The following is a 13,394-nucleotide window of genomic DNA, read 5'->3' as shown; positions in this document are numbered from 1 at the left end:
GGAGCTATGATCCAGCTCTTGGTCATTCCTACTTCCTGCACTCATTATATTCAGGCTCTGGTTAGCATCATAACAAACAGCAGTAGACAACTCAGATGGTCTGGGAAGACCAAGATCAGAGACAAACTGTCTCCATTCTGCTGGAAGACTTGCACACAGTACCTTTATGAATCTTGAGAATCTTTCTTGCCCATGCCTTTCCAAAAGGCATGCACAGAGTAATCTCAGCACAGAGATTACCTGTCCACTTCAGAGCTTTAACTTGATTTCCTGTTACCACTGTGGCTGCAGTTTTCACATTGATAGCAACTTAGAGTTTTGGGCATGACTGTCCAGAGATGTTTCCAGCATCCTTCTTACCACTGAGGAAAATGAGATTACTTCCATCGGCACATCCCAGTATTGGTCCACAGCAAGTCCCTCTCCTAAGGCTGTATCATGCTAATCTTTCTGTGGCTAGTCTAGCCTGCATTTCCCTCTTTATTTCTAATTGCACCAATCTTGTTAAACTGGTATGTGTATATATGTAATCCTGCAATGTGATGCAATGAAGAGTTGCATAATAAGACAAAATATAATGTGAAACTTTGTTTAACCAGCCTTGATAGTCAGATTGTTTTCTGCAGTAGCATGCAAGACAGTAAATTAAAAGGATACCTGACAGAACAAATCATTTGACTGAACAATCAGTTTTCCTGATGGACTGTACTCCTAAAGGGACAATGGAGACATGATAAAAGACATACAGAGGTGTTTTCTGTTTGACACAGACATATGTCTCACTCTTAGTAAAGATGGTAGACATCACAGCACATAAGAAAAGTACATGTAACAGGTTGTAATCCCTGCTGAGAGTGTAAATTGCTGCTTGGGGGATGACCAATCTATCAAAAGTGGATTCAGAACAGAGCAGATGATCAGAAGATACTGGGATTCAAAAGGACATACTCAGAACAAATCATTTCACATGGCGGAAGGTGTGGAGTGCCTTCCTGTACTTGATGGCTATCCCTTCCTGAGCCAGAGAGAGACTGCATCTTTAAATATGCCAACCGTGGTTCTTAGGAGTTCTCTATAGCCTCACCTTTCATTTACTGTGTTAGTGGTGCGAACCAGAGGGTTACAGGCTCATGACCTAACATCCCTGCTAAATTACACCTTTGCCTTTCTGAAGTCCCTAGAAAAAACATTTTGCATGTTGATAGCCATACTACAAATAAGTACCTGTCAAATGGTCTTGGAGACACTGATCCAGTTGCATTGCTTCTTCTCTTCTTTTGAGGTCTTAATATGACAGAACTGAGAGTCTTCTGAGTCTGAAAAAGAAATATTCTTATTTTTTAACATTTATATTATTCAGTTATGTACATTACCAATTGTTTTTCTTCCTTAGTTCTTGCCATGCATGAAAATGTTTTAAAGTGCCCCACTCCAGGATGCACTGGAAGAGGACACGTCAACAGCAATCGCAACACACACAGAAGGTAGTCCAGAACACTTGCTGCCTGTTTAAAATCTGACATGTATTAATGAATGACTGATGGTCATGCCTTGGAACTGGATGCGATTTACTCTACTGCAGAATGCCTATGAACAACAAGATTAGTCTGTATTACTTATAACAAAACAATTGTGTTTAATTTAACTATATTTTAAAAATGGCTTCAGCACTGTAGATAGTAGATACCACTAGTCTTTTTCACAGATGAGTTTTCAAACTGTACTATCACTAGGTTCATGGTGAAAGATATACATATAAAAGAATGTGGAATGAACAAGCATGTTATTAATGCTACAGCTAGAAATATCAATGGAAAACAAGCAAACAAACAAACAAAAAAGCCTTTTTGTTTTGTACTACATACATAATAGTCCTTGGCAAGAATTAATTATGTTCTGCTTCAGCAAAACATGAAATTTTAGAGGAAACACTTTAGAATCTCTGTAAAAGCAAACTCCATTAATTAGTTTCAGGAATGTCATCTTCCTGCTTAGAACACCCTTCACTGTTTAACTTTCTGCCTGCAGGGAGAAAGTAAAACTAAGGAAAGCCTTCCAGACAGGCAGCTGGGGAATCACAGCTGGGCTGCAGGTGAGGCAGAGAGCTGAAGCCACTGTTGTCAGCACAGCTCCTGACAGATGTCTCCTGCCAGGCAGCAAGCCAAAATATGCCACTATAGTTCTTATGGAGGGCCATTCCTCTGGAAGAATACGTTGTCTATCTAATGATCAAATCTGTGGCAAAAAATTGTCAAAAAAATCTTGGCTGAATTGATTTTCTGTGGGATTTTCTTTTTTGCATGATTGATTTTCGTTAACTGGTTATGGTAAAAGGGCACCAAAATCAAGGATTATCATACTATGTTACTATCATCTCTTATGTAAAAAGGTAGGATGAAGTCTTAATTAGAGTGATTGTGAAATTGTCTAACAGTGAACTATTAAATATTTTTTTCCGTGTTTTAACTTTTTAAAATCCTTGATTATCTTAGCAGCACAACAGGTATATCACAAGTGTGCCATGAATAGGGTAAGAAAGCATTGTTTAAGGTAATTAAAGCAAATAGAGAAAGGAAGGAAGGAAGGAAGGAAGGAAGGAAGGAAGGAAGGAAGGAAGGAAGGAAGGAAGGAAGGAAGCGAAGGAAGGAAGGAAGGAAGAGGAAGGGAGGAAGGAAGAGGAAGGAAGAAGGAAGGAAGGAAGAAGGAAGGAAGAAGGAAGAAGGAAGGAAGGAAGGAAGGAAGGAAGGAAGGAAGGAAGAAAGAAAAGAAAGAAAAGAAAGAAAAGAAAGAAAAGAAAGAAAGAAAAGAAAAAAGAAAGAAAGAAAGAAAGAAAGAAAGAAAGAAGAAAGAAAGAAAGAAAGAAAGAAAGAAAGAAAGAAAGAAAGAAAGAAAGAAAGAAAGAAAGAAAGAAAGAAAAGAAGGAAGGAAGGAAGGGGGGGAAAAAAGAAAAAAAAAGAAGGAAAAAAAAAAAAGAAAAAAGAAGAAAAAAAAAAAAGAAAAAAGAAAAACAACTTATTGTGACTTGCCAGCCATAGATCATTAAAGTTTAATGCTGGAAAACTCCTACATGATTCAGTTTCCATATTTATCATCCCTAGTTTAAAGATTTTACGTATTAAGGGATGAAAAACAAATGAATCTGACTTAAAAAGCAGCTCCTATTCCCAAAAGGTCCCAGAGAAGTTAGAAGCCATTGGTTTCCACAGCACCATCCTGTTACTTAAAATTTCATTTTAAGTTTTTTTTCTTCTTGTTTCTTTCCTTCACCTTGTTTTTAAACAGCCTTTCTGGTTGTCCAATTGCTGCAGCTGAAAAGTTGGCAATGTCCCAAGAAAAAAACCAGCTTGAGTCTCCAAAAGCAGGGCAGTGCCATGATCAGACTCACAGGTAGGTGCCTACCATGATCTAGTCTGCTCGAAGTATTCTGCACGAACTCTGTCAGTCAGTCCTCAGGTCCTTCACCCTTTTTTGGTTCCAAGCTATAGAGGTATTTCAGTTTTGCAAAATGAATCTCTGTGAAGGTAAATAACTTGACTGTACCTCAAAATTGACATTCAAAATGGCATTCTGCTGGCCATTGTGAGTGTGGCTGACACTAAAGACAATGGACACGTTTCAAAAAGCAATTCAATTTCTTCTACTCAACCTTACTTCAACACAAGTATCCTAATGGATGATTCTTAAATGTCTTCCTTCTGTAAACAAAATCTGCTCTCTTTGCTGAAATGTTTCAAATGATTTTCCTGAACTGTTCCTTTGTTACAGAACTTTGTCCGCTGAAATATTATTAAAGAACTTATTGAACTCATTGCACTTCTAGCAGCACAGGGCTATTTGCATTGTGATTCTTTTCAGAGGTATCTTTCAGTGATCAGAGTAGTGGGTTGTATTGTTGATGCAGTTATCTGAAAGGGTTGAGTTTCTTTATTTTAAGTTTATTGATTTAACTAGTTTATTTTTTATATAATGACATCAAAAAGAGAAAACATTTTTTATTGTGATTGTATTTTGTTCAGAGTTATATGGACCCTACAGACGTGCATAATTTGCACATCATTGGCACCACGACCATTACAACCTATTATATTCAGGTCTATTTGGGGACACTTTAATTTGTGGATTATTGACATGATCAGCTCTAATGGTTCCTTCAGAGCCATTATAGAATATTATGTCCATGTGTCTGCCAACTGCACGTGCCTTAACTCTACATATGAAAAGTCCTTAGGAAATTACCAAAGACAAGTAGTTACTGAACAGTAACTAAATGGAATAACACGCTATAAATCATTCTTCCCAAATAGCAGAAGCAATTATTTTGGATCATCCTGTATTAAATTTATACCATAATCATTTACAATAAAGTGAGAACAACAGTGATCCATAAGAATACAAGTCATTTGTGAATACAAAAATACAGAAAATTTTTAGAGGGGAAAAAAAAGAAACACACAAAAAACCAGGAGAAGTGGTACAGAAGTACGTTGGTGTCCTCTTTGTAAATCGCCTGAAGCATTGCTAGAGAATACAAGATATTTTTACACATGCAGCCACCAGAATTAGATTTTTCTTGTATGCATCTACCAGTAGGTTTTACATGTGAAAACACTACAGTTCTGATACTGAGATGCAACTGTCTTCTACTTTTCTGTAAAATATTATTTAAAGATATCGTTGCTTTGCTATTCTTGTCTTTCTCATGCTTGTTCTCCTTTCCTCTGTAGCACAAATTTAACTAAGCAGCTTGAGGTAGCTCAGTACAATTACAGAACTTCACAGCCAGTCACTTCCTCCAGAACCACCCTCACAAAAGAAAAGGAGAAGTTTGGAAAAGTACCCTTTGATTACGCCAGCTTTGATGCACAAGTCTTTGGCAAACGCACAATAGCTCCCATGGTGCAAGGGCGAAAAACACCACAGTTCCTTGAATGTAAGTTTGAATTACCACTGTATTTTGGGTAATGGGCTTTTTTTTTTTTTTGCTTTTTTTTTTTTTCTTTTTTTTCTTTTTCTTCCTTGCTCTTCTTTCAAATTTGCAGAATTTAAAAAGTCTGTATAGGAAATATCTTTAACTACTTGCAGCCAAAATACTAAATACATTTACTGTTTTCTAAATGTAGACTGCTAGATTGCTAAATATGATCACTATCAGGTTTACTTTTTGGATGTTTCTTTGAAAAGCAATTGTCAGAAGAGGAGAGTGAAAAAAAATGAATGATCTGTAGGCTTCCTCCTTGGCTAAACTGTGATATTCATGTGATAGTACACTGCCATGAAAAGTCCAACAGAACGCCATCACTAGATGCTAGGAATTACAGCATAACAAAATTTCAAGTTAGGTTTTAAAAGACACTTCAGATACTTTTTAGCTGCATCCATAAACATATTCTTCTTCCTGGACCACATGCTTAATGTTCATTACTTTCAGGACAGAATTTAATTCATTTTGACATATTCTGTACTACACCATATTCATAGTACAGACAGATCAAATGCATCAAATCATTATCAAAAGGTTCCTGCTTACATCATTTGCAGATTTGCTGAAGTAATGCTCTGTAAAAATGAGATGCCACAGTGTGATTATTTATTGCAGACACATTTTCACAATCTGCATGGGAAACTTCAGCAACATTCTGCTGTATAATTGGCCATTATAAAATACTTTTTAGTTTCAAGAAACAAACAGTTCTGTTTCCATGAGGAATATTGGAAAAAAAAAAAAAAAGTTTTTTAGATCCAAAGTTATGCGACGAAACTCTCTTATGCATGACAACGAAAGGTAGTAAAAGAAAACAAGAAAAGGAAATTTCATCTAACTTAAAGAAGGAGAACACTTGTAGTAAGGTGAACAGAAAAGCAGTTTTTTGGTTTTTTTTCTATGTGTATATACATATACGTAATACTTCTAGGAATACATTATATATATTTATGTATATTTATAAAATGTGTTTATTTGTGCAAGTATCTGAGCATGTATATGTATATATGTAATATATATGTAGGTACCCATGTATTTTTGTATATATATATATATTTACCTCATTTAAAATTTCAAATGAAAAGCAGATATTTATCTAGACTGGAAAACAGACTTGTTCATATGTAAGCAAATATGTGCATTGCCAGCTTTTTGGGTGGCAGGTTTTCCAATTTTGTTTGTAAAATTGAATACACCCTATTAGCTGTCTCTGCACAGATGCATGTCTATTTCACAGGTTCATCTCAAGGAAAAAATGATTGAAATGTTTTTATACAAATGCAAATCCATACATATGCAATTTCTGTATAATGTATATCAGGACTGAAGTTTATGGCCTGTTGTTCTTACAAAGATTGCAATGTACAGCTATTATTTTAATGGAAAGGTGAAAGTAAAAGAGCAGGTGAGTGTTTTAGCTGTGCAGATGCATAAAAGTTGGCAGTAAGAAGCTGTGATTTACAGACTGGTTCAACATCTTATGTAAATATGAAGCTAGCCAGAACAGCATCATTAGTCCTCTGTGGATTCTGCATTTATAAACTTGATTTGTTGACAAAATGTGTATCCATTAGAACCTGCTTTTTCTTTTCTTTTTTTTTTTTTTTGTCTGTTATGACAGTTAATAGAAAAAGCACCTTTTTCCTTGTTAAAAATAATATGAAATTAGCAATAGTAAGTGCTAAAAGTGAAGACCCTCTTGCTCTGTAATTTCACAGAGGAGTAGAAACTTCCTTTTTCATTTTTACTGAAGAAAAGGAGAGCCCAATCATGAAGCTCTTATGTTTTGCTTTATTGAGATACCCTCGGTATTTAGAAAAACAAAACATGGCATTCAACTACAGTCAGTGCATATAAACAACTATTTCTTCTACAGCATCCCAAGTCTGAGGAAATATGAGTTCTTGAATGTCATGTATAAGTCTTATCATTGAAATACAGTCAGCCAAAGCTCTACGCCCACAGCCTTAGGCTGAAATCTTTATGCAGTGAGCAGTTTGCTATATGCAGCAGCATTCTTGGTGTATCTGGGTGTAGGCTGAGAAGCTGGATTTTGCATACTTTGTAGGACGCCATAAGAGCTACAGACAAAATAGATGGCTGTTGCTTACTAAGGGCTGAGACCATGATGCTGTCTTTTCCCAGCAACAGTTCATGACTTCTCAAACTCCAAAATACAGAAAAGAGAGTACAGTTCTTTCTACCTGTTTTGGAGTAAGTGTTGGTGATGGAAAAGAAAACAAAAAACCATAAAGGCCAATTTTGTCCATGAAAGTACTTTTCTGTTCACCTGCTGCTTCTTTGTTCTTAAGTGACCTCTTTGTGTCCACGGAATGTGTCTTATTCAAAATGACAGTCAGCATGAAGAGATCGGCTAAGATCACTTTTACTCTGACTATTCACTGTTTGTTCTTCTTTTTGTGTTTTTTTGTTTGGTTGGTTGTTTGTTTTTTTCTTTCACTTGTTAATTTGTTTTGGGGGGATATTTTGTTGCTGTTTTGGGGAATTCTCTAAAGGGTAGACTGAAGTTACAGAAAGTTTCCAGAAGAATAGGACTGCCTATTAATGCTAAGTAATGCTCTTATATGACAGTTGCAGTTTATTCAAGAGCCTGATCTTGTTCTCCTCACTTATACAATCAAAGCTACGCAAATAGCAGTTATTCATTTAAGTAGGCTAAGCAATGATGTTTTAGCTAAGACTGGACAAGTCACTTGTGTCTTCTTACACAATAGAGCTCCAAGGGGAAGCCTTCACAAGTATACATTTGCAATTTCATTTTCTTACCAGAGTCATCAGATCAGATTTGATAATGCATTAATCCTTGTTCAGTCTTTCCTTAGACATCATTGTGTTTCCTCATACTTCAATGCGTCACTAAGGAATGAGAAAATTCTGAGTAACTGTCTCAGATCTTTTGTTTAAAGATGTGTATATAGAAAAGTTACTTTTCTGGTAAAAATTAAATAGCCACTTTTACAGTAAACCTTTAGAGTCAATAAGAAATTGATTGTTTTAAATATATTCTCTGAATATTTTATTGTATGAAATTGTAGTCTGAGAAACAAGACTATTTTATGAAAAGAAATTGCATATATAAAATTGCTAATCAAATCTCTCTTCAACAGCAAAGCATTTTTCAAATCCAGTGAAATTTTCTAATCGACTGCCTAGTGCTAGCGCCCACACACAGAGCCCTTGCCATGCCAACTCTTATAGCTACGGTCAATGTAGTGAAGACACCCACATAGCAGCAGCTGCTGCTATCCTGAACCTTTCCACCCGCTGCAGGGAAGCAGCAGAGATCCTCTCCAACAAACCACAGAGTCTGTCTGCCAAGGTACGGTAGTCCAAGAACCTGGAGGGTGTGCTAGCTACTGAACTGTGCGAATAAACTGTCTTTCATGTTATTGACTGCATTAAATCCCCCAAAAGAAGGCTTCTGTTTGCATGCTCTTTTGAAGAGAAAGAAAAAAAATATGTAATGTAGTGACCATTTATTTATAAAAATAAATAAATAGCAGGAGTGATGCTGCTACTCTTTTTATAATTGAGCCCTAAATACAAGGAGGAGATTTTGTGGGAATAATAAAGAAGGATATATATGAAATTCAGCAATGATCTGTGTCAGATAATGAGTTAGATATGTTTAAAAAAGGAATTTTCCTCTCTCTCTGAAACCTGCCATTAACAATCATTTTAGAGACTCTTAAAAAAAAAAACAAAACTGATTAATCAAGGTGATATTTTGCTTGCAATGAAACAGGTCTACATCTATTGAGTCTGCTCTATTTTGAGCTCATTTGACAGTTTGACAAGGTGTAGAAAGATAAATAACAACCAACTTGGATAAAAATGCTTGTTTCTCTCTCTGTGAGAGAGGAGAATCAGACCCACAGTATTTGGAGATAGATAATTTGGGCAAGTCTGTCATAATGGAATGCTGCCTAATCTCGTAGATGTTTGTGTGGCTTTCATGTTTTGGTTTCTGCTCTGCGTTTCCTCACAGATCTTTATGATTTACAAATGGTACTGTGTTAGCTATGAGCCTTATTTTCTGTGCCATTACATGGTATTATAATGCTGATGAAAACAGACAAGATTTTCTTCTGATGGCTGTGCATGTGGGAGCACTGTTATTTGCTATTTGCATTAAAGTTCCATGTGCTCCATTACAATGAAACTTTTGAAAGCTCTGTGTAGATGAGGATTTGCCATTACAAGAACTTGAGAAGAAATCACTGGGGAGAGAAAAGAGATGCATTTATTCAAGACAGAAATTATCAGGTGTGTTTCTGCTATGGGACTCCAAGTCTTGATATGTATTCCAAATGGCCAGTGATTGTTACATTGCAAGTCTCAGGGAGGCTAGAGGTGGCTTCTGCAGCTGTTGGTCTACAAATTTTGTTGGGCTTCTGTCCACTACTGATAAGAGACTACCTGTTATCCTTTGACAGGAACCACTTTTTTTTACCACAAAAAAAAAAAAAAAAAAAAAAAAAAAAAAAGTGGTTCCTGTCAGGCAACACAAGTCATTCTCTTTTGCATAGCAGTATCTCTTATTTTTCTGACTTTTATTTCCATTTGTGGGGTCACAAATCTTGAAACCAGTACTGGGAGGTGCCACAGAGTATACATTTTAGTATGTCTATATGCATTATCCATAATTTAGCTTATATTGCACATGAAACCTTTCTCAGGTGACAGATCTGTCCCTGACAGCTGCTGCAAAGAGGTCCTTCCGCTGATCTTCTATAGAGACTTCTAACATGAAAATGGAAACCGATGCCAATGGCTGGATTACATTGCTGCTGCAGCCTTTGGCTGACCTCAGCAATACAACTTTCTTGCCAAAGAAGAGCAGTAAAGGGACCAGACATAAACCAAAGATTTTCTCCTCCATACCTGCTTCACAGTTGCCAAATGATGAGGAAGGTTTGAATGGAAGTGAATATAATAATATCAATACAAAAGAACACTTGGGGCACATAGCTTACTCCTTTTTTACAGCTAGGAATCCAACCTAAAAGAAAATCACCTGCATACCTTGCTATCTATCTGCCTGCTTCTACTTTTGCCAGACTTTCTGGAGGGCATACTGCTACAAAACATCTGACAGAAGATTCAGAATTAGCTTCTGGCTAGAACACAGGCAAGTGAGCCCCAAACAGATTTGGTGGCCAAAACCACACAAAACTGTTTTTATTTGCATTTGGCTATTTATTACTTTCAGAACTAAAGTAGAATTAAGTTTCTAGAAAACTCTCTTCAGTGTAGATGGTTTTGGTTTTTTTTTGGTTTTTTTTTTTGTTTTTTTGTTTGTTTTTTTTAATGTAAAAATGCAAAACATGTATGAGGATATATCTAAAAGGTACCACCTATTTGCCTTTTTTTTTTTTTTTTTAATTCTTCTGTGGCTTGTATTGGTCACAAAGGAAGATTTTTTAATGATAGAGTATTGTATATTTTTAGATTATCAAAAACATTTCCTGAGGATTTTTTCAGTGTTGAGACTTAAATAATTCACCTTAAGCTGATGACTGCAAATTTAATGATATAATTTTCCTGTTCTTGATAGTACACACATTCACCAGAACTGAAAACACTTATGTAGGGTGGCTGTGTTTATAGTTCTGTAGAGTCAGACCTCTGAGTCCTGACCCTGCCACTTTCCTTTGTTCGTTACCAAATAAAACCTGATTAGCATCATTCTTACTTCAGTGGATCAAAGCCCCTGACTTCTAAAGGTCTTTTCTATTACATGAGCTCCGTGCAGCCTCCCACCAATCCAAGCCACAATACTTGGGAGCCAGAGTGATAGGAAAAGGGCCAATGGGACCACAGAGGATATGGTGAAATACTTTCCAAGTACAGCTTGGAAAGATCTGTAAAATACCATGCTTCTACATTTTAAAAGAGAATTTGAACTTCAGTCCTTTTAAGCAATTGCCATATTCTTGTTTTCTTTATTTATTTATTGACCTCCAAGGACTTGTAATTTTTTTTTTTTACTAAGAGCTGGATGTTTCAACTTGAATGCTCACTACTTTTCTGCAAATATGGATATATAATACTTAAATGAAAAAGAGACTTTTTTTTTTCACAGCAAAGTTTCAATTTTTATTAACTAAATGGATTTTCAGTCTTAATAGGAAATGATCACATATTCTCTGCATTTCAGTTCAAAAGGGAGAATCCAAGGCAAAAAAATTACAAATTAAAAAACTTAAAGAATACCTTTACTCTTAAATGTTCATTAAAATGGATCCTACACTTTCCCTGTGAAATCTCTCTATGCTGTGTGCTATTTACTAAGACATTCAGCTACTTGATTATACCATATTTAAAATAAGTAATACCACATTAACTTTATAGTGTCTAGGCCATTCAGTTTCACAGGTGCGGACACCAGTAAGCTGTTCCCCTGCTTATACTGATCAGCCAGTTCTCGTGTGGTCTATATGCCAAACCAGTACACTGGTGTCCATTTGATTTCCAGCTCATGTTGCTACTTTCAGCTCCTACAGAAGTAAACAGAAGGACTCCCCTTGAACAATTACCCTGCAGTTTCCAGCATGGCGCAAAAGTCTACATTATCATAGCATCCATTCACTATTTACAGCCCTCACCACATTCACGTCTCACAGAGGTAGTTACAAGCAATGTAATTTAACTGTATCCCCATCACTACTGCTTGCCAAACATTTTGTTGAATGTTTTGGTGTTTTTCCCACCTGTTTAGACAAAATGGCATATGCATGCTATGCCTTGAAAGAAAACAAAAAATGACACTTGCTAAAAATATTTAAAGTTCAAATTCTGTTTTTGAACAAAATTATGTCATCTCTATATTCTTGGATACTGATGGGGATAATTACATCAATTATTTCAACATTGTAGTCAGTGTAGTCACTTACCATGACTGTCAGGCATTCTTTTATTCCAAATACCTTAAAACCTAAATACAGAGTGAAAAATAAGCCAATCCCACTAGGTTCCATCCTGTTATACTGCTGTGCATGTTGCTCCTTGAATAAGTTCTTGGCTGCCTTTATTTAATTTGTGAATTGCTCTGGGCTGAAACCGTGACTTCATCTGTGTCTCAAATATCACTGGGCAGCTACAAGTTTTCCTGCTATGTCTCTGTATTTCAATTTAGTACAGATAAATTCAATTGCTTAAATTCACATCTGAGGTATGCGTGCATTTATTCTTATTGATTGTGACTAGAAAAAAGAAAAAAAGTAGTCTTTGAGATGGAGTCAAACTAAGAATAGCATTCACACACAGGGCAAGATAGATATTAGTTCCAGACTTATTTCTCATGCTAGAACTGAAAAGCCTTTTCGAGCTTTCTAAGCCAGACCAAACTGCTAGTGGGAAGGCAAAATCATTGAAAATGTTGTTTCTTTGGACTTATTTAGTATTAAAAGTTATAACTGATGCCAACCAAGGTAAAACTCTTATATATAATGACACAATCTCCCTTAGGGCACAGGTTTGAAATAAGGTTCCTACAGACACAATAATTCACTCTTTCTGATTCATCTGTGAGATAAAGCTTAACTTGTAATCATTACTTGAGACAAACTGCAGCATATTAAATGTTTTGAGCCACCAAATGAACCCAAAATGTATGAAATAACACAGTAACAATTTATGAAAAAACAAACAAACAAACAAAAACCTTCTCCCTTTATTATCTTGGCTTATACACTTGAGTTCCAAGACAAGATTAAATAATGTACTAGATAATACTTTGTAATACTTTTGACATAAAATGAAGTGAAAAAGCCTGACTTTAAAGTATAAGGCACTTGAAGAAGATAGAGACTATTTCATAGTCTAATTTGTGTTAGTCTTCATTTTAGATGGATATTCTTCATAGAGTACTACCTGTACTTTATCTTATTTACTGTATAGATCGTGGAATGAAGAAAATATGTTTCAGTCTTTTTTCTCTCAATTTTCATTCTGAACTCCTTTTTCCAGCTGCTTTTAAAACCCATGGGAATGATTACACTGTCAGTGATGTGGGAGCAGATAAGGAGTAACCTGAATTTAATTACTGTAGGTCTCCTCTCACCCTTATTGATTTTTCTTCATTGCTCTAGTAGATTTTTTCCTGGTTTACATCAGTGTAAATGTAAATAAGATCAAAATCAGATTCCAAAGATTCAATCTGCTGTAAAATATTATGTTAGGAAATAATCAGATACATTTGCATCTTTATTTTACTTAATTTTTAAGAGAAAAGACAGAAAGTATACATAGTTTTTTGTAGGTACAATTAAATATGTAATAAAAAATGGATAAACATGGGACAGATCCTGTACAGACTAGAGACAACAGATCTTCCCTTCACTGAGAACACAACCTTTAAAAGTCTGGGATAAGCACAGCAAGTGCCATT

The 13,394-nt window shown here is 35.7% G+C and overlaps 1 protein-coding gene across 4 annotated transcripts in view; it reads left to right on the top strand.

Annotated features, from left to right (window-relative positions):
- ST18 (ST18 C2H2C-type zinc finger transcription factor) overlaps nt 1–13,394 on the top strand; it is a 183,715-nt gene that overhangs the window by 141,336 nt on the left and 28,985 nt on the right. For all 4 annotated transcript variants that reach the window (XM_032442722.1, XM_032442723.1, XM_032442724.1 and 1 more), the window contains 4 exons: nt 1,394–1,484; nt 3,283–3,387; nt 4,725–4,930; nt 8,110–8,321. In XM_032442722.1, coding sequence (XP_032298613.1) covers nt 1,394–1,484; nt 3,283–3,387; nt 4,725–4,930; nt 8,110–8,321 — 614 coding nt within the window. The remainder of the gene's footprint in view (nt 1–1,393; nt 1,485–3,282; nt 3,388–4,724; nt 4,931–8,109; nt 8,322–13,394) is intronic.

This window comes from Coturnix japonica, chromosome 2 (assembly GCF_001577835.2).
Source record: "Coturnix japonica isolate 7356 chromosome 2, Coturnix japonica 2.1, whole genome shotgun sequence".
NCBI lineage: Eukaryota > Metazoa > Chordata > Aves > Galliformes > Phasianidae > Coturnix > Coturnix japonica.
This window is presented reverse-complemented; position numbering and strand designations above follow the sequence as displayed.